The 22,658-nt window shown below is 37.6% G+C and overlaps 2 protein-coding genes across 2 annotated transcripts; both read right to left on the minus strand.

Moving 5' to 3' along the window:
• Positions 1-8,271: 8,271 nt before the first annotated feature.
• On the minus strand, positions 8,272-19,914 carry LOC140156721 (uncharacterized). The gene is made up of 2 exons (XM_072179659.1): positions 19,807-19,914; positions 8,272-11,641 (listed from the first exon to the last, which is right to left on the minus strand). Exon 2 carries the CDS (start codon positions 11,465-11,467, stop codon positions 9,155-9,157), a length of 2,313 nt encoding a protein of 770 aa, XP_072035760.1. The 5' UTR covers positions 11,468-11,641; positions 19,807-19,914; the 3' UTR covers positions 8,272-9,154.
• LOC140156720 (uncharacterized) lies at positions 15,987-18,993 on the minus strand. Its single transcript, XM_072179658.1, has one exon. The coding sequence runs from the start codon at positions 18,987-18,989 to the stop codon at positions 16,515-16,517; it is 2,475 nt and encodes an 824-aa protein (XP_072035759.1). The 5' UTR covers positions 18,990-18,993; the 3' UTR covers positions 15,987-16,514.
• Positions 19,915-22,658: the final 2,744 nt, after the last annotated feature.

Here is a 22,658-nt window from a genome sequence, read left to right on the forward strand (position 1 = left end):
TGATTAATTATGGGTTTATTACTCAGAAAATCAAAATTGAAAATGCGAAACATGTAATAATGACCTAGGCCGTTTGGTTATGAGGGTGACGATATATAGCATACAGGAAATTATTGGCACGGTCAAGTGCAAGGTCAGGTTAATACTACTCCACAATTATTAATGGATATTCATTTCAATGCTACATACATTTGTTCTATAATAATTATTGTCAGTATACATTGTGTATAAAGTGGCAAAATACATACAAATCATAAACAGGGAGGGCAAAGGGAGGTAGATGTCCCCCTGAAATGTCTAAATAATTATTGTCAGTATATATTGTGTATAAACTGGCAAAATACATACAAATCATAAACAGGGAGGGCAAAGGGAGGTAGATGTCCTGCTGAAAAGTCTTCCCCCCCCCTCTGGGGCCAAAATGCCATTTTTATTCCCAAAATCCCAAAAATAATGGTTTTTGGGATTTTTTAATTTTAAAAACTAGATCAAAATATCTAGGACCCGTTTTTTCATTTTTTGAATTTTGACCAATTTCACCAAAAATATTTGAAATTGGGGCAAAAATCTGGCTTTTTTTATGATTTTTTTGAAAAATCAGCACTTTTTGACCATTTTTGGTGCAAATTTCTCAAAGTTGGTCGAAATTCAAAAAAAATGAAAAAACAGGTCCTAGATATTTTGATCTAGTTTTTAAAAATTAATAAAAAAAAAAGAATTTTTTTGTTACGATGCACGAAAAAGAAGTGGGCCAAAAAACATTATTTTGGGGATTTTAGGCCAAAAATGGCATTTTGGCCCACAGATGAACTTATCAAGTCTTTGCCATTCTAAATATGTTGTATACTTTTATATACTTTAGACCAACAATTTAGAAGTTATGAGGCCCGAAATTCCAGGGTTCAGACCAACCTTAAAGGAGGACTTTGTGATCCAAAGCCTCACTCCCGTCAACTTTTCAACATTAAAAAGATGATGCTAGAATCACAAAATGCTCCTTTACTGTTTTTACCAATAAAAACATTTAATGATGCTTTTATCGTAACACTTTTCCTAAATTATACACTTTTGTAACTTATTATTAAAAGACAGTAAGATCGAGTTATTGCAAATAAAATGCTTAAAAAGTCAATAATTAATCTTTGTGATAGTGTTTAATGTACTTCTATTTGAGTGAACAAGCCTAGTCTGCAGCATAATATTCAATTCTTGGATAAGTAAAACTTTCATACCAGTGTAAACATACAAACATTAATGCTCTCTGAATCTGATGGTTGAAATATAGTCAGTTGGTGAAAGATAATTTGTTCCATTTCCGGAGACAGTTTGGCATGACAGGCCTGAAAATAGTTGGGAATTTGGGAACCTGCATTTCCTGTGAGATTTGGATTTTGGTGTTTAGAAGGAAATTTAAGGTTTGAAAATAAAGAAATACATGATAAATTGATAAAATCCTGTCTTCTTAGAGGGAAATTTTGAGTTTATATTCCCAGCAAGCTCCTATTTTTTTCCACCTCTGGCATGCGAAATGGAACAATCCATTTTTCACATAATAATTATTTTTCTACATATACCATTATGCAAATTTAAGACAGTTAACACGGCTGTGTACTATAGACATTGTTTCTTTTGCGAAATTGAGTTTTTTTGATATTTTTGTACTTTGTTATGTTTTTTATAAATACAAAGAATGAAAATCCAGATTTGTAAACTCCAACTGCAATATTTTAAGGATTTTATTTCACTATTCCACTCGTGTTTGAAATTGAAAAGGAAAGAAAATCTTTGTTGTACCAGCCTGGGTACACGCTACAAGAACAACGCATCGCGCGTTCGTATCACGCAATTTGTTAACGCACAAATACGCTTACGCATACGCCGACGCTTATCTGCATCGTGGCGCATCTTATGGAAACAACACGGAGCGCTAATTTCACAAAAACCTAGTGGTCAAATGGCTCCGTTTTAGCTGATAAAATGTGGGTTTTTCAAGTTTTTCCCCGATTTAAATATCAAGTTATGAATGGATTTCGCTCAAACTTCTCAAGGGGCCGTGGATTTACCTGATGTTTATGTAATGTAAGGTAGAAAAATAAAAACTGCCGCATTCTCCTGCGAGATTCGATGAAAGTGCAAAATGTGACCACTTTAAACTTCAACGGCCATTATTTCAATGTTCATTTTCTCGGTAAAATGACGATTTAGGTACACGATAACTCAATAAATACAGCATCTATAGGTAAGCAAATATGATCATCGTAAAAAGCATGATCGACTCAAGAAACGGTTTTCTCATTTTTTATATTTTGGTCTATTTCCGATTTTAGGCATCATTTTGTGCAAATAGGCGTTTGTGAATTTTAAAAGTTCAATTTGATGCCTTATATGGTCAATATCTCAAAAATAAGGCCAATATCAAAAAAATCAAAAACCGTTTTGGAATGGAGCCTCAAGATTGAGCTACAAACAAAATAAAATATTTTGGAAAGAGTGTTTTTTGTTATGATGTACCTAACAAATATTGCCAAAAACTCACTTTTTGTGATTTTCTTCATAGTTGTTGTTTTTACCCCAAATCTGTATTTATATTAAGATTTATTGATGTCTTGCCTTCATAAAAATGTATACTTTTATATGTTTTATGCGAATAATTACAAAGTTATTGCACTTTTACTACATGCATGTCTGAGAGTACACAGCCACCTTAATAGATGGTAATTTGTTTTATATCATTCGTATAAATATTACAACTTTTAAAAAACACAACAGGTTTTGTTTGCAACAATTTGTATATATAATGCATGCACAAAATCACTCTGCACCAGAGCCGTAGCGATGTACCCCCCCCCCAAATTTGCAACAAAAGTATACAAAAAGTCCCAAAATTAATTTGTGAGTGTAGCGAGCCAAAAAATTGGATTTTTAAAGCTTTTTGGGTCCAAAAAGTTCCAAATTTGGGGAAGAAAGTCTACTTTTCACAAAACTGCCCCCCCACTTTTTCAAAATCAGCACCCCCATAAAAAAATCTTGACTACGGGCCTGCTCTGCACCACACATAATAATTACATATCTTGCCAAGGTGAAAAATGTCATAATACCTGTATATTACGCAGCATTCCCATTGATGAGACCGATGCCCAGAAGGGCACTCACCTCTACAGGTGGTAATGGGGCATGTGCAGCAGTGAAGGTCCCCTTTTCATGCTCTCCTGCAGTTCCTAAGACCCACATTAGCAGATCAAGCTCCAGTTCCTGAGCTTCACCTTGAGTACAACTCTGACAATTGCAGCTCTTTAACTCAAATTTGATCCCAAAGACAGACGTAACTGTTTAGTATTCCTTCTATTTTGCCAATATTTCCTCCAATTATCAAACACTTCAATGTTGTTTTTACTGATTTTGTTGGTTCTTGTCAGATCTATGTTAATCAAGACTCTGTGACATCCTAAAGCACACTGTACTATTTTTCTACCTGGTGAGATAGTGATGTCAAGCAGGGCCTTAGATAGCCATATCCATTCACCTGTCATTTTAGACAGGCAGTTTGTTCCTAGGACAGGCAAATAAACATATGCTAAATTCTAAAAATAATGCTTAAATAAGTTCTGTGAACCAAAACAAAACCATACTTGTAAACAAATCAAGGCTATATAGTAATAGCTATTTGAACTGAGAGGCAAAGGTTTGGTTATTCTTTTCAGGGTTAAATTTTGGACAGGCAATTTTGGTTAAAATTACGTTCACTTGTCAAATCCAAGCTAAAGACCCTGATGTCAAGGCAGATGCTTGCTCACATATCTATATGATGTCTTTAAATGCGTGCATACATTGTATGTACACCAGCACAATGAGCGAATGCTCACTATTTGAAGCTGTGTCCAATGAAATGTGCACTGATATCCAGGAAGAAAAATATAGCTATATGTATCCAGACATACATTATATTTATCATAGATCTATTAGATAATTTCAATATTCTGAAAGCTGCTCATATGTCTTACATAATAAAAATCTGTTAATAATGATATTCATATAAACACGATTAGCATTTGTATATACAAAGGAGTAATTTATATTTTCAGGATAAAAAAAAAAAGAATGAAGTTCACATAAATTCAATATTGCATGAAACTGAAAGTTTAAAATCACTTTTTACACAAACTGACATATCATGCTATCTGTCTATGGAAAAAAAATCATAAAAAATGCTGTTGGTTCCAAAAATGTAATTGTCAGTTTGTCACCCAATTATTATAATTGACTTTTCCTCTGCAGAATGAACAGGAGCTATAAGTTTCACAAAAAAGTAATTAAAACCTCATCAGATAAGATATCTCAAAGATCTTGTGACATATGTAGGCCAGTCAATTCGTCTATTGGAAATTTAATCCTTACAAAAATATTATCAGGGAAACTCAAAGGATAGTTAAGCCTGGCATAAAATCAAAGCTGTCCAAATATTAAGTTTAGAACTTCTTTAATAAAACGGGCTATTCAATTTCCAGTTGAAATCCATATATACACCCCATGGAAGATTAATCTTCCACACAGGGAGAGTGAATTTCAAATGGGGTACCCGAATGGATAACTTCATTTGAAATCTACAGCCCTTTGTAGGAGATTAAGGGCATGCCTTAAAGGGGGTGTATGGATTTCAAATGGAATAGCCCATTTAAAAGGCATATACATGTTATGTGCTGATAGACAATCAACCAATGAATATGCAGAAACGATTGCATTGGTCTGCAAAGTAAAATAGATTAAATCACTGGATACTCTTTTGGAAATTCACAGCTGTAAATATGCCTTCCCATCATGCAATATTTTACAGTCTTATAACCAACACATAATCTGTTATTTTGCCAAATTGTCCTTTTCGATAAATCCCACGAGCCTTTGTGGGTAAACCCGTGATGTTGTTATGCCGATGCGTACATTGTTGATGCACACATCATCACTGCGCACTTCACATATTTGAAATTTGCAATAATGATGTTCGCTAAACGATGTGCACATCGGCGTGACATCAAATGACGACATCTCGGTCTACCTGCAAAGGCTTATGGCCACGCGCTTTTGAACTGGTAGATTTTTCAGCGTGACATGAAAAGTTCACTTTTTCTGTTCCGAGAAATACGCCAATTTTCATTTGAAACTAATTATTTCAGTATTGTATATGCTACTACAGGAAAAGTATACATATTCTGCAAGGAAATTTCACAAGGAATCCAAAAATGACATTGTTTTTAATGGGGGGCTAATGGTTAGGGAGATATTGCAAGAAGAAAGTGAGATTTTTCATGAAATTTTTTCTGAATTTTGTGTGATTTTTTTGTTTTTATCTTATACCCCACATCAAAAAGAACATTATATTTGAGCTCTATAGAGCTAGAGCTTTCAGAAAATGTGTACTTTTACTATGCTACCTGCTATAGATTTTCCATGGCGGGAACATGTTGTCGGAACGCATAAAAATGTACAAATTTTTGTTCAAACTCTTAATGATATTGATAATGCATGCACAAATAATTACAAGACACAATTTTGCACAAAAACACATGTACAATGTTTTCTAACTGATTGATAAAGGAAATTTCAACAATCTCTAATCTAATTACCTTTGTAATAATGGGGCAATTTAAAGAGAGAATCTAGTATGTTACACGGAAATGGAACACATGATCTCGCATTCATCTCACGGACTTCAGAAGGTACAACTCTGGTGAATTTCCTCTGTCTTGTAAATCCATACCTACATAAAGAACACTTTCCTTGGGCACTATGGTTTCTTTCATAAGTTTCTTATAAAAGCAATCTTCTCTGGTGGTTTTATAGTATAGAGCCAATAGCCTTCAATAACGTTTGCACCGGAAATTTGGTGTGTCCATATTCTGAAACATGGATAGTTTCAGTTAGTTTGATGAGTGATGACACCATCAGATGTAACATGAAAGAGAAAATATTCTCTGTTACACTCTGATGATGGCTTTAGTGCTACAACAGAGTCTTTCCAAATTAAGTTTGTAAGCGAATCATTGTCTCTATATGTCAATTCCTCAGAAATGCCCATATTGTCATCATCGGATTCTTCATTATCGGATATAATCATAGTGGCATTATTGATCTTACACATCGTAAATTACATGTAGGCCTAGGTCAGTGTCACATTCAGTCTGTTGTGATTTTTGCCAAAATAATTCCGGAGTGTTCAGTTCAGATTTGATTTTTTATTGCAAATTTTGCTCAGCACTTTTGTCCTTCTTTTTCTTCGCATTTTAGGCTCCAGCCCAAAAAATTAAAACTTAATTGCTTTTAACTTACTGTAGGGACAAGCAAAAGTATTTTTCAATTGCACTTATAATAAAAAGTATTAATTAATAATTAATAATTTCCAACTAGAACACATACAACATGATTTTACCAATTTTGTGGTATGAACATTTTGCCTTTCTGCAAGGCAACAGTCGTAATTCTGCTCCAGGGCTCCATCAACTTCCAACCTCTAAACTTTAATAAACTGATTGTATAGGCCTACATTATACAGTTATCTTTAATAATGCACATGCCAATGATGAAATGAAAGTTAAATTAGCTGAGTTAAATCATTTCAGGTAGGTAACAAGCTAGTGGTAAATTAGCAGAATCCCATTCTAAATTTTGACGTGTGGGAGCCACCGTGTGGGAGCCACGGCTCCACCCTGTCATTTTTTTACTTTAACAGTCCTAACTTTAGAAGTTTACATGGTATGTGCAAACCTAAGGTACCATTTTAAAGAGCTCATCAATAGCTTTAATTTGATATGTAATTTACCTATATAGGGTATCATGATGTGAACTAAAATTGGCAAGAACGTATAAAAATTTCGCGCCAATGTCACGGCTCCAGGCTATCAGTGTACCAGTTCAAAACACATGGCCTTATGTGATTTACCAAAAAGGTCAATTAACACAATAATTTTAACTTTGTGATTTGAGATAACACTTCCAAGATATATATAACTGACTAGCACTGTTGATGTACTATGTATAATGACCACATGTTCTAAAGCAAAAATACTAAGATTCCATGTGTTGTATGATCTAGCTCAATTTGTGTGCAGTGCATCATGGGAGGATTTGGTGTTCTCTAATGAGATGTAAATCCTACAAGTCAAAGGAAATATCTTACACTTTGTGACTTCCCACAATGCATTACTTCCCTGTACTGATTTGCTATTCAGTGGGTCAATAGTGACAAAAATTACCACAATTAACAGAGCTCGTCCAGATCTTGCAACAACCCATGTTACACTGAATAGCACATTAGTACAGGGAAGAAATGCACTGTGGGATGTGCAAGATATTTCCTCTGCCTATGTAAGTAATATGATCAACTGCAACACCAAGTCATCGGCTGAGTTGCAGGTTCTAAGAAACTTCTGAAAGATGATCTTGATGACAGCATTACATAATTACTAATGCTATCAACCATAGAAGAAACTGCAAGACTCAAATAATATCATGAAATATGACATAATAACCAAGGTACATTTCCCCTGGGATCTGTCAAGCCTTAACATCCGAGTCCTGCTATAATTTGTTAGTAAACTATAGGGAGGTCCACTAATTGAGTGTAGGCTTAATGTATATTCTCAGCTAGATGAGACAAGCACTAAGATCACTCCACATGAGGGAAAGGTCAAACCTTTTATCATTAATTTTTGCAAAAAGGCATATATTTTATAAATAAGACAATAGAAAAATGGGCTATTCCAGTTGAAATCCACCCCGCCCTTTGGAAGACATGACTTTAATCTCCTGCACATGGGGTATAGATTTCAAAATGAAGTCACCCATTTAGGTTACCTTATTTGAAATTCATACTGCCCTGGGTGGAAGATTAAGGCTATGTTTTCCATATAGGGTGTATGGATTTCAAATGGAATAGCCCAATGGTTGTCTGCTACAGAAACCAGTGTGATTTGCTATGAAATTGCAATTGATTGCCACATAACTGATTTTTTTTTTTTTTTCTTTGTTCAGAAAAAGGAGCAGAAATGTTATTTTAAACTAGATAATGCGCCATGAATTAAGAGCGAAATGCATTACATGGCATTTTACGACACTTCACATTTTTTTGCCACTGCTGTTTTCACCCTTGTCAATACAAAAGGAGAATTTTTATACTTTTCCTTCACTTCTAAGCAAATTCCTACACATTTGAAAATATCCAAACCCTTTTGTAGGATCACTGACAGTGCATTTAGCATGCTTGAGATGTCTATGCTATATTATGATAAAGTATATAATTTGAGTATAAAATTTACAGTACATGATACATAGGTGTACCGGAAATATTAGGAGGAAAGATTACATCAACACTTTGCCTGTCATCATGCTCCACAATAGGCCTAGCAGCAGGGGGTAGCATGGCCGGTGTATGCGCAACCATCACTGGCGCTTGTGTATGCGCTACCATGTGTGATATCTGTGAGGGTACCATAATAGGCGGTGCTTGTTGCATCATAGATGACGTCATGCTTCTTTCTGATGCCATGCTTCTTTCTATCTCTGTTAAAGCAGCTTCTGCTGATATAGGAAGAGTTTCAACTTGAGTTTTACTTACAAGCTGTTCAGGATACTTTGCATTCCCATGTAGTTGTGGGACAGATTCTTCCTTACTTTTAACTTTACCAACCGCATTCTCTATTAACTCCCTGTCATGCCGCTCACGATTTTGCCGATTAATTTTCCTCTGTATTTGTATATCCTTCCATTTTAATCCTTGGTGAACTAACTTTTTATGTGTATTGAGGGCGGAAGTCTGCGCAAATTCTCTGCCGCATAAATCGCACTTATGGCGGACACCGAGATGGATGCCTTGCACGTGAGTTCTGAGAACGTTTCCGCTTCTGAAGGCCTTGCTGCAAAACTGGCACTTAAAGGGTCTTTCTCCAGTGTGGACTCTCATATGAGCATTTAACACACCCCTAGCTTTGCACTGCTTACCACAAAATTTGCATTCAAATCTCTCGCCCGTGTGAAGAACTCGAAGATGATACTTATACGAAGACGCTTCGATAAAATCCATTTCACAGAATTCACATTTGATTGGACGTGTCCCGGTATGAATCCTTTCGTGAATCTCGAGCGAGCTTCGTGAATTCAGTTGCTTTCAGAAACTGCACATATGCTTAACACCCAATACTCTCTGCATGTGATGATCTAGTTGATTTTTTGAAGGATACGCTAAATCGCAATGTGTACATTTATATGGCCTTTCATTGGTGTGTGTGCGTTCATGGATAATCATCAGCGCTTTCTGACCGTACTTTTTGCCGCAAAATTGACAGGTGAACTTGTAAAATGTGTCGTTGTGTCTCTGCATGTGAAGATTATACGAACCTTGCTGCTTGTACTTTTTGCCACAAATGTCACATTCATATGCTTTGATGCTGCTATAGGAAACAAGATGGCTCTTCCATGCTTTCCTGCTTTTACAGATTTTCTGGCAATAATGACATTCAAAAATCGTGTTTGATGTTTTGGAGATGAAATGCAAACGTTCATGACCATCTAAATCTTGTCTTTTATCAAACGTTGCCGCACACCATCGACATACGACAGTCTGGTCGTGTGTCTCTTCATGTATCCAAAGATCTTTCTTAATCTTAAAAAGTTCCTGACAAAAGTGACATTTCATTTCGTCGGGAAAGTGCTTGTCCTCATGTCTTTTCATATCCTTGAATGTTGCGCATCTGATACTACAAGTACTGCATTTGAATTCTTTATGAATCTTTTCGTGTCGTAGTTTTTTTGCTTTCGTTTTGAAATCAATATGGCAGTACCTACATTCAAAAGGCAAGAGTTCAGTTTTACTTTGCAGCTGAGCGCGGTAGTCCATATCTATGCTCTGTGGTCGTAACTTGTAGTTACCCTTTGTGACTTCTTTCGTCAAAATCTTTGCAAGTGTATTTACATTTGCGGCATATTCATCTATATCACCTTCTTCATGTTTTTTGCTTTTTCTAGGCTTTCTGATGAGATCTTTCTTGGCAGGTTCCTTTTTGACAGTTTTGTTGATTTTCCTCGGTTGTCTTCCCTTTCTCCTGTTAGCTGCTAGTTGGGCATCAGGTAACCTCCTTGGCCTTCCTCGTTTTCTTTTATTAGGCACAGTCTGTCTTTCATTTGCATTTGACTCTGTTTCTAGGACTATCTGCGACGGAGATTCTTCTGATGCAGCCGATCTCACATTCCTTGCTTCTCTGGTGTCTCTCATATGTGATACTTGCGCGAGAAGACGTAAAGATTTTGTTAATTGCAACTTGTGTTGATCAGGGTTGATTTGCGTTACTTTATAACTTTCAGCTTCCGTGGAATTTCTGCCGTCGTCTGAATCAATTTGCGATGATTCTGTTTTTTGATCAACAGACTGTTCATCATCAACAGCATTTTCTTCTGTGTGAGCCTTTATGTGATCCTTCAAATCTGATTTATGATCATATCCCATACCGCATAAATTGCATATGTAAGGAAGAACGCCATGTTCGTTTGTCAGATGTTTCTTAAATGTTTTTCGGCGATCAAAACTTGCATTGCAGAATTTGCATTTGAACTGATAGAAGCTGACGGCAGCAAAATTTGTTTCTCTTGGCAATATGTCAACTGTGTTAACTTTATCATCATTTTGTGGTTGATTCTCACACACACTATCCGAATCAACTTTGCTCTCTCTCATTTGGTCCGATTGATTGGCTGGCCCAGAGCTGATTGCACTCTCTTCAACTATCTCAGTTTTATTTATAACACGTGTGTTATTGTCAGACAAATCTAATGCATACATATCAGGCTGAATCTGTTTTTGATTCAGATTTTCATCAGCGTTTTGGGGATATTCGTTCAAATTTGCATTTTCTATTTCAACTTTTGGCCCATCATCATCTACTGCATGCATTGTGGGATTGTTATTCACAACAACTCCATCAACATTAACTGATGATGCAAGAACAGGTGCTTCATTCTGCACTGTCCCATGATGCAATTCACTGGGTGACATATCAAATTGTTCTTGGTTGGGATGTGCTATTCCATGCTGATTACCTCGGTTTGCGGGCTGTTGCTGATAATCTGGGTTTGTGGCCTGTTGCTGATAATCTTGGTTTGGGGGATGTTGCTGATAATCTTGGTTTGGGGGATGTTGCTGATAATCTGAGTTTGTGGGCTGTTGCTGATAATCTGGGTTTGGGTGCTGATAATCTGAGTTTGTGGGCTGTTGCTGATAATCTGAGTTTGTGGGCTGTTGCTGATAATCTGGGTTTGGGTGCTGTTGCTGATAATCTCGGTTAGGGAGTTGTTGCTGATAATCTGAGTTTGGGGGCTGTTGCTGACTACCTGGGTTTGTGGGCTGTTGCTGATCTGCAAAAATGTCATTTTTATCCAGATGGTGATCAGACTCACTCATTAGGTGTTCTTCTGGTACAGTGGACATGATGAATGTGCTGTGTTAGTATCTGAGGTTGTTCATGAAGAAAACTTTCATATAGTGTGTCTATTCATGGAGTCCCTCCTGTGTCTTTGTGTTAGTACTCACTGATAGTTGAAGCGTTAACAGTCCTCTCTGAGCTAGAGTCAAACAAGTTCATACGTGACCCAACAATGGCATCTGAAATGGGAACCAACAGAGAAAAATTTCAGTATTATGACTTCAAAAAAAAGAGAGCTTGAAAATAAAATGTCAGGGAAAATTCACCCCTAGTATTAATGATATTTAGGGATGTGTCACAAAACAACCAGCTTGTTTAAGCATTTTTGATCATCAGGTTTTGTTTGAGCATTTCCTTTCAACTTTTTAATCAACACATAATTTTCTTTCAATTTGATTCAAAATTTTGACTGAAACTAGCTGCCATGTTGGTGCCACATCCAATTGAACTACATGTAGACTCTGTCAAGACTTACAATGAAGTGTACACTGATGATAATAAACTGATGAAGTATTCAAGACTGTTACAAACAACTATCAGCAAGTACTACATGTAAGTGGAACAAATACGGTGATATCAATTGTACTGCATTTCAAGTTGCAAGTTTATTGAAACAATTAAAAGGTATTTTTTGTTAGCCAAATCCAATAAATTATTACTCACAAATCTGAGCTTTTACCATTTTACCACTGATGGCTTGATCACAGATGATCTGGTCCACCAATTCTCCTGCTAAACTTTGTTGCTGACAACACATCCTCCAGATTATTCGATGGACCAATTCATCTGTAATTCTTGTTACCCCGTCGCATCCTCTTTAACCACATCCAGGTAACAAGGATGCGTCGTCAGCAACCAAGTTTCATGGGACAAGCAGTAGACCAGATCATCTGTGATCAAACCATCAGCCAATATGGCAAAAGCTCAGATTCGTGAGTAATATAACTGATTGGATATGGCCAGGGACAAGCGATTTGCGCGGAAAAATAGCAAATTGCGCGAATTGCGCGCGAACTCTTTTTCAGAGCAAATCATGTATCCCTGCCCATAGGAAAAAAAAATAGGCAATTGCGCGCAAAAAAAAGTTCCGCGCAAATCGCCTGTCCCTGGATATGGCTAACAAAACACTAACTGTTGATGATCAACAACAATCCTATCTCTTAATTACAAAAACAAGTTTTAAGAATGAACAACAAAAGAAGCAACAGCAATGACTACATAGTCCATGGTGTAACAAGTATTATTATCATGAGTATAGCAAATGTACAAAACATAGTAGCAACTGTATTGCTTGTGAGGTTTTACTGATATTATTTCTTAAAGCATACGTGTAATTTAACTACATATACATTTTGACTATAGGCCTCTTGTACATTAACCAATACAACTGAAAGTGAAACATATAGTAAGTGATAAAAAGATCAACTTGATAATTTTATCAACAATAAAAAAGCATTTTGGCAAAAAAAAAGCATTGCAGCATCTCTCTCAGAGCTTGCAAAATTAAAAAATGCAATGAGGAATGTGATCCCCTCTCCTCTACCCAACTCAGTCAAAATAAGCTCAGGTGCCCAAAACTATCAAACCTTACATTCATTTAAAATGAAATATATTCACTAATTAAGGAGTTCACAAAATTCTTCCAACAAATGCTTCAAAAAAATGTTCAGGGTCAGAATTTTGTTTCACAGTGCGAGAATCAATCTTGATTCTTGCAGAATAAATTTGATTCTCGCAAATCAACTTCTGTGTAAACTAAGGCAGTGAATTTGTATCCATTTTGAAATCATTAATAGAGTATGACATGAGTACAAATTTATTCAAAACACATAGGCCTACATTTTTTTTTTTTTTTTTTTTTTTTTGAATAAGTCAACCATGAATGATTCCTAGCGTTTAGCTCTAGGTCCAGGGACACTACAAAGCCGAAAAAATAAATAACTTAAAAAAAAAAAAAAATTTTTTCAACCGTTTGATACGGGTACCCGGTTACCCGCCCGAAATTAACCTCGGGTACCCGAATACGTCATTACCCGATAGGTCACAGCCTTAGTGTAAACTACAAGCGTTTGCGTGAATCAACTTTGATTCACGCCAAATCTGTTAGGAGAATCTTTGCGAGAATCGATTATCTGATTCACGCCAAAATTCCGACCCTGCATGTTTTTAAATTCAGATGGGAAGAAATTGATCGATGGTCTAAACACTGAATGTTATGTGATGCAAACACAGAAATAGAGGAGAATGACTTGCCACTACTTTTATTCAGGTATCACTGTATAGGGCAATAATTGGAAGCGTTCTTGCTGCATCCGGAACAAATCACCACTTCTGCATAACACTGGCAGACTGGAGGCGCACTTTGAAATGCTTCATTGCATTCTGCACTGATTGTGTTCAAAGGCTGGCACAGATGCACATTTATCATGCGATTTGTTGGTTTTCCGCATCCTGTTGACAAGGATTCCCTCAAAACACCTTCTCTATTTCTATGCATGCAAAATGTAACATTTTTAAACATATCAGACATCTAAAGGACCCCTTTATCGTGTCTTTCTGGTCACGCATGTGTACAGTATGAAACTTGAGTGACCACACTGTGATCTTGATATTCGCTGGCATAGTGCATGTTAGAACATGCCAGTTGCTAGGTCAACTGGCTCACACTTTCTGTGTTACGAACCACTGATCGAAATGATCACAACACAAAGCCTATGGCTGATGGCATATCAAAATTCGGAACAGGTGTATGAACCCAGGCTTGAACCAGTAACCAATTGTTACTAATGTGCACTACGGCAGCGAATAGTTGATCTCAAGAATTATACAAAAGAACTAGCTGTTGACCTATTTGATTTATCAAACTACAATAGAATTTACATGATACAATTATTTATTGTTACACCAGTTTATATTGGTATCATTTCTCAAGCAGGGATGTCACTATGCTGGTAGGCCACAGCCAGCACTCAGTGCTAGTGACCAGTCTTAACCGTTATTGAAGCCTTCCTGACCGGCACTAAAAATTTGGCTGAACATACCGAATATTTCAATATTTGGTCTACACTCAGAACACTAGTCACACGCTGGCTATTGTTATACAAGGCTCACTCAGTCATTTAATTAGGCAATGCACTGATCAAATTTGGTGTTGAAATGAGCAAAATTGTGAGCTACACCTTTAAAACTGCATTTTTTCCACCTGCAGCAAAAACCTGCGAACCCTGCATTCTGAGTGTAGAGCCCTTAAATATGCTGACAATTTCCAAAATCATAACCACAACTAATATCTCACCCTAGTGACAACCCTGCTCTTAAGGAGTTGTAACAATAATAAATCTATTTATACTTAAGTATTTATGTACAAGCACCAAGAATAAATTTTGACAGCTGGAACACATTTGGCATTTTCTATTTCAATGTGGTAAGAACAATTTACATATCTGTGTCATGAATAAAATCATTGTACTAATAATTTCTGAAAAACTTCAGAATGAATTAAATCTCTGCATAAAATTATAATAATCACAAATAATAAATAACCTGTCTTTGGTTATTAAAGCTGTATTCAATCAAGAGTCGTTGCTGCCAAGGGTAGCACTAGGTTGCTTTTTGGGGTCCCTGACCCACCAAAATAGAGTTCGGACCCCTTGTTTTTAAATTTTATGTAAGTTCAGGGGTCCCTGCAGACCCCCAGTTTTTCAATCTAGCACTATTGTAGACATACTATTTGTGCAACTTGGACTCGCCAAACTCTACTCCGGACCCCCCTTCTTTTTAATTTTCTGCAAGTTCGGGGGTCCCTGCGGACACTGGAGTGTTTAGTTCTAGCGCTACCCCTGGTTGCTGCTTCGATGCTTGTTATTAATAAACTACCAACTAATTTGTGTTGGTCAATATCATTGCAGGCACAGATTCAAGTTATTAAAATTAACTTCATATATCACAAAGCTTTCCAACCATGTATAATAAACTTATGTTACAAGTACGCTTTGCTTATTGTAATGTTAGCTTACTAGAAACTTGCATATGCAGCAAACATAATAATAAAAAAAATGTGTAAAACTTCGCAAACTCATAAATTAGGGAGAATTTGAGATTTCATTCTCGCATAGATTCTCTTGAACTGATTGGCATGAATCTAATCTAATTAATTGAGCCTACACACTCAGCAAATGCCTACTCACACCATAATAGTGTCTCATCAGGGGTGGAATTTCGTTTCACCTTGTAAGAATCCACTTGGAATCTGGCAACAGCATAATAATCTTGCACTCTTTCCACTTGTAAAATGCCAAAATCCAAGTGGATTCGTACAAGGTGAAACAAATTCTACCCCTGATGTGACATTATTATAGGGTACTCTGCCATTTACAATGTATAATGAGTTGTAAACATTTTTGTGACAAATTTGGAAATTTAGAATACAAAGGTTTTTATGACGGCAGACCATTGCAACTTCAGACTCAGAAGAAGCATACACGTTTCTAATAAATAAAGAACTGAAGACAACATAATAAATAAACAAAGTTGTAAGAAGAATCAATTAAGCTGCTAGACTGCTCCGTCTTTGTTATTTCATCACAACCAATTTGTCTTGAAATCAGCTTGTTATAACCAAGAGAAAATATCTTACACTTCCCACAATGCATTTCTTCAATTTCAATTTTTTGTACTGATTTGCTATCTAGTGCAAAATGGGACAATATTTTTAGTGCCAAAAATACCTCAATGATTGAACATACTCACAGAGCTCATCCACATCTTGCAAAAAATGTTTTTTCTTGACTATCGACCCCTATCGACACATGATGCATCGAGGTGATGCATCATGTTGTAAATTATTCTGGGAAGGGTAAGGTATCTTCTCTGATATTAACCAATCTTACATGTTTTCCCCTTATTTAACATACTGAATCAAGACTTCCATCTACATGTACTACATAGACGTTTACAAAACTGGAAGTTTCAAACTCAATCAGAATCTTAAATAGTACCATTATTGTATAATCCTTTTAAAACAAATGGAACGATACATGTGCAGTTTGCAGTTCATAATGTTTGATACATTATCCCTGCACTATCTGAAGGGAAAACAACATCTACAACCCCTGAATCACTAGGGGCAACACCTGGCACATGCACCTGCAGTGCGCCTTCATCTGGATGTCCTTGACGCATGTGTAGCAGGTGCCGGGCATTGCTTGCAAGAGTTGCAAGTTGGTAGGCAACATCCACACAATTTGGATCGGTTGAAACGCTAACACTTACTGGTATTGGTGGCAGTGAAGTTGGGATAGTTAAATTGGGATGAGATGATGGTCTTGAGGACATATGAGTGTCCATTCCAGGATCCGTTTGGTGACTGTGATCTGGTTGTTGCTCCAAATGGACGGGGTACATCATTCGCGGTTGGTAGAGTTTGACCGGCTGCTTATTAATGTGCTTCCCTGCGTCATGCATTACCGCTTCATGACCTGATTGTGGTTCAAGCATGTTATGTTCTGTGGTTGGGATTTGTGGAGATGTAAGTTCAAATTTCACATCAAGCGCTGTGGCTCCCTCTTGCTTTGTCCCATCTTGTGCGAGTCGTTTCTCACGATTTAGCTTTCTCTGCAGCACCATATCCTTCCATTTAATACCCTGATGGACAAGTTTATCATGTGTTCTTAATGCAGTCCTCTGACTGAAGTCTTTTTTACAAATTTCACAAGTATACCTGTATCCCATATGAATGCCTTGCTCATGTGTCTTCAAAGTATTGCTATTACGAAAACTTTTGTTGCAATACTTGCACTTGAAAGGCCTTTCATCTGTGTGGCTTCTTAAATGTGATGTCAGCTGACCTTTGCTCTTACACTGCTTATTACAAATCTGACACGGGTAGCGTTCTCCAGTGTGCGCAGTTCTTACGTGATACTTCAATGACGTGACACTAGTGAAACTCGCTTCACACGATTTGCACTTGTGCGGTTTGACTCCTTTATGGATCATTTCGTGTTGATTCAAGTTTGCTCTTGTGAAAAACTCCTTGCCACAGAACTGGCACACAAACGCCAGACCACGTACTCTATCTTTATGCACTTTAAGTTTCTCATTTGATGAAAATGCCAGATTACAATGATCACATTTGAAAGGTTTTTCTCCGGTGTGAATGCGCTCGTGAACTTGAAGTCCGTATTTCCCACCAAACGCTTTCCCACAGAACTGACAAACATGCTGCTTCAAAGTACCCTTATGTTTGCTCTCATGATAGTTCCAGCTTTCGTAATGTCGATAACTTTTATCACAAAAACTACATTTGTAAGGTTTCTCTCCTGTATGAACTCTTAGGTGAACTTCAAGCGACTTTTTTGACTTCATCACTTTTGAGCAATATTGGCATGAAAAATGTTGACTGTCCTTTTCCTGCTGATGGTGGACTTTCCTGTGTCTGTCGAATGAGTGAGAATCTTCAAACACTTCCGAGCACAGTCGACATGTCCATGATCCAGTCACATGACCTATTTCATGGTCATCGCAATCAAATTTATTTTGGAATGTCCAGTGACAAAACTTGCATTCGATGGGATATGGGTGGCCTCTTTCATGATAGACTTTTACTTTATTGGAAGACAGCACTCTAGGACAAATTTTACACTTGTGAATTTTGCTACCCTTTGAATGTTTTTTATTTTTTTGCTTCTTATGTTTGTGTCTTGGTGTTGAAGTCTGAGAAGCAAATTTGGATTCATCATACAGTTCATCGCTATCATCTCCCGGTTCCTGTTCTCCATCAGTTTCACCATCAACATCATCATCATCTTCGATAGCAGGTAAGCTCTTTTTGGCACCTCGTAGCCGGTAGTTGCCTTTCAATATGTCAAGAGCTTCACCCTGTTCCTTGTCCACTTCACTTTGTCCTGTAGAAGTACGAATTTGGTCAACAATACTTAACAATGCACCACTTGCACCTCCTTTTTGTTGTTGCTGCTGCTGCATCATCTTCTCTGCATCGCTTTTCAAAACATCTAACACAGACACAACAACAACAGTTTTCTTGTTCTGCTGTCGGAGGATATTTGCTTTGGTTTTGCACCCCGTTTTCTTCTTTCTCATAATCACAGTTTTCCCACCATCAATTGATGATGTAGTGGTTGTGTCTTCTTTCATGTGGTGGGAAACTTCATCTGAAGTTTTGCATGGTTTATCATGATTTTGTACACTTTTCTCGCTAGCAACATCACATGGATCACCTTTTGATGCATCATCTTCAGCATTTGTGACAACCTCATGTGGTGATGACATTTCACTTTGTTGTGATGGTACTATTCCTTTGTGTCTGGATTTATGGAAATGTTGATGATCTTTCAAATCTGATTTATTGTCATATCTCTCATCACAGTACCTGCACGCATATGGAAGAATCCCATGCTCATCCATGGTATGATACTTCCATGATTTGCGATCTTCAAATGCTTGCGAGCAGAACTTGCATTTGAAACTACACCAATTGTTTGTATCTTGAACATTGCTTACCGTAGGCATGGATATTTCATCAGTACTCACAGAACTATTGACTGGTGTAGAAGCTATATTAATACCTCTTGTTTCATGTTGATTACTACACGTCATTTCAGGTTTATCAGGATGGCTTGCTGATATGACGTCACTTGTTGTTTTCGACATGTCACACTGGTTGTATGAAACTGATGAAAGTGACTGTTCCAAAGCAGAACATGTTGTAGCCGGTTGCTCAGAAGCAGCAAACGTTGTGGCAGATTGTTCAGAGGCAGCACATGTTGTGGCAGGTTGTTCTTGATTGCTGTCTTGAATGTTCTCAACCACTTGTAACCTTGTACCATCTGGCAATTGGTTAGTACCTTCTGCGGAGTGTTGAACACTCTTTGCCTCCTGCGGTGCCATCTGTACCCCACCATTTCCTTCATGTACATCTTGACCAGACATCCCATCAAGAGGCTGAATATTTTGCATAATGGTTCTGGCCTCCTGTTGTGATTTCCAAACTTGAACATTTTCCACTTGACCAGACACAAGGTGTTGCTGTTGCTGCTGTATATTGTGGCTGTTATCAACAGCAAGTTGTTGCTGTAACAACGCTTCCAACATAACAGGAGCTTGCTGTGGTGCAACATCACACTGCTGTATACTTTTATGATTTTCATATGTACCTCCTGATGAAACAGGTGCAATGGTGGAACCACCAGAAGTCTGGATATTGTGATTACCTAGTACATTAGTAGTAGCTACAATATGATCCATTTTACTGGTTCCCTACTTCTTATGACACCATTATAAAAACAAATGTATTTCTGATTTAAAAAAATCAACTCTCATAACAAACCTTATGAATTATAAAAGTTGATATAATGCCAAATTTCTTGCTGGAATAAAGTTGGCTGCTACATCTCTCTTGTTGTTGCATAGATCAGATTTTCTTTTTGTCTCTGTAATGATACCACTTATCTGAAAACAGTAATTCAAAAGAGAAAAAAAGTACAAGTGATATTATGTCTTCAACGCAAAGCAAAAACTTTTGGGCACTTATCAGACAGCACAATTTTTGCTCAAATTTACAATAGGATTCTCAAGAGTGTTGTACCTATTCCAGCTTTGATGATACCTCTGTCACTTATTAGAGCAGGGACTTTTGGAATTTGCAGAAGAGCATTAAATAGCTCTTCTAAAGCCTTCAAGGAGAGGTATTTAGAGCATAAGGAGAGACTGGTCAAGTACAGAAAGCTAAAGATCACTCTCCTATATCAGATAGGAGCAGAGTGCTAGAGAGTGACTGCTTTTGCTCTCCTCAAAAGGCAGTCCCTGATTGAGAGTGTTTTGATAAGACAGGTGGTCTGTTCAATTCCTAGCAACTCAAGGCTGTATACAGGTGCGGATCCAGGGGGGTGGCGCGCCCCCCCGTAAAAATAGCAAAAGTAGGAAAGATGGGGCGCGCGCCCCCCGTCAAAACGGGGAAAGGGGAAAGGAGAGAAAGAGAAAAGGAGAAAAAGAGAAGAGAAAAGCAAGAAAAAGAGAAGAGAAAGGTTACATTGCGCGAAATTGAGTAGACCCGTGCCTAAAAACTGCACAGTCGGGTCGATCGAAGGCCTAATAGGCGTGAGGTTATAGGCCTCGCCTGTGATTATTTTAGGCATTGCCGGAGTCAATGCTGACATCAATCCATGTATGGTTTAGTAGCTTTTAGTAGGCCTAATTGTGTGTCTCAAGTCTTACAATGTGTCTCAGCATGGTCAGTGGACCAGTGTAACATTTAAAATTTTGCAAATTGTGTTCGGGCCCTTTTTTTTGTTTAAAGCAATGATATAAATAGTGTAAAAATGGTGCACCAAATAGCTTCAAGTGGGCCATCATTTTGCAAAATTTCCCCCCTCAGACGCCCCTACGTATATATGCGGATATGCGTAAACAACTGCCCGTTTTCGCTTTTATTTTGGACACCCGTACACTTTAGGCCTATGTTGTTTGAAGTAATGACTTAATGATTAGGCCTACAGTGAATAATGGTCCACGAATGGCTTCGATTGGGCCTTCATTTTCACACATTTCCGAACTTTAACTAACTAAATTTTACACAATTATAGTGTCAAAATCGTCCACCAAATGGCTTCATTTTGCAAAAGGGGGAACATCCCCCACAGACACCCCTCATGTATGTATAAATAAGTTGCCTGTTTCTTTATACTTGGACCCGGAACTTTATGTTTAAAGCAATTGAATTTATACAATACTTGTCCACGAATTTTAAATGAGCTGTCATGGTCATTTCACACATTTTCTGCTCTTCCAAACTCAAATTTTACACAATAATTGTGTCAAAATGGTCCTCCAAATGCCTTCAATTAGGTCTTCATTCTGCAAAAGTTGCTCACTTCTTAGGGGGGCACATCCCCCTCAGACCCCCCCCTGCTTCGGGTAAGCAATTGAATTTATACAATAATATTGTAAACTTGTTCACGAATGGGAAATGAGCCGTCATGGTCATTTCACAAATTTTCCGCTCTTTCAAACTCAAATTTTACACAATAATAGTGTCAAAATGGTCCACTAAATGGCTTCAATTAGGTCTTCATTTTGCAAAAGTTGCTCACTTCTGAGCCTCAGACACCCCCCTGCATCAAGTAAGCAATTGAATTTATACAATAATATTGTAAATTTGTTCACGAATGGGAAATGAGCCGTCGTGGCCATTTTACCAATTTTCCGCTCTTTCAAACTCTAATTTTGCACAATAATAGTGTCAAAATGGTCCACCAAATGGCTTCAATCAGGTCTTCATTTTGCAAAAGTTTCTCACTTCTGAGGGGGGCACATCCCCTCCTCAGACACCCCCCTGCGTCGCGCAAACGCGACGCGATGACCGCTTCGCGGCCATGGTTCGTCGCCCTCTATCTCATGTATTTTGCGCCCCCCGTATTTTTTGTTCTCTGGATCCGCGGCTGGTATAGATTGCAGCTTTATTTGCTCCATGACATTCACACACTCGAACCTCCTCTGATAGTAAATGGAATTTGACCAGTATTGAGGTGTCATTGTAGCTGGAATGTACAATAGTTGAACTGTAGTGACCATGATGGTTTAAATTTCAGTTGACTTGTATCAAACTACTCTTTGTCCACTTTTTTAATTTGGTCAGCCCTAGTGCTGGTGATTGTTGACCGGTGCTAACCACTGTTGATCGATTCTGACCATTACAGCTACAACCCTGGACAATGAATGAAGCACATTCACTAATAATTTCATTCATGAATATTTACAATTTGCAATACATTTTCAGACCAGAAATAATCTATAGCCAGGGCCGTAGCAAGAGCATCAGGGGCCCATGGACAAGGAACAGCACGGGCCCTTTTAACTAGGGCGGGATTTAGCCTACCTTATGGGCTGTGGGCCAGGCCAAAATTTGGAGGCCCCGAACTCACGTGCCGAGGAAGGCATGTGGCCAAGTGTTGGTTTAACTAAAGGGGGACTAACATATTTTGTTCAATTCAATTTCAGACTACTTTGGCCCCAGATCAACATTAATTTTACAATTTTGCCCTATTTTGACCAAAAAACATGCTGTTCTGGGTTAAAAGAAAGATGCATAGGGCAATTTTGGGGCCCCAAAATTGCCCTGGACCTGGGCCCATCGGGCACAATGGTATAAAAATCCGGCCCTGCTCTCCATTATCACTATCA

The sequence above is a fragment of the Amphiura filiformis genome, chromosome 7, assembly GCF_039555335.1.
Source record: "Amphiura filiformis chromosome 7, Afil_fr2py, whole genome shotgun sequence".
NCBI lineage: Eukaryota > Metazoa > Echinodermata > Ophiuroidea > Amphilepidida > Amphiuridae > Amphiura > Amphiura filiformis.

What these genes read in the sequence shown, in the direction of transcription:
- LOC140156721 (XM_072179659.1), bottom strand. Translation starts at nt 11,467, where the DNA reads ATGTCCACTGTACCAGAAGAACACCTAATGAGTGAGTCTGATCACCAT.
- LOC140156720 (XM_072179658.1), bottom strand. Translation starts at nt 18,989, where the DNA reads ATGCCTACGGTAAGCAATGTTCAAGATACAAACAATTGGTGTAGTTTC.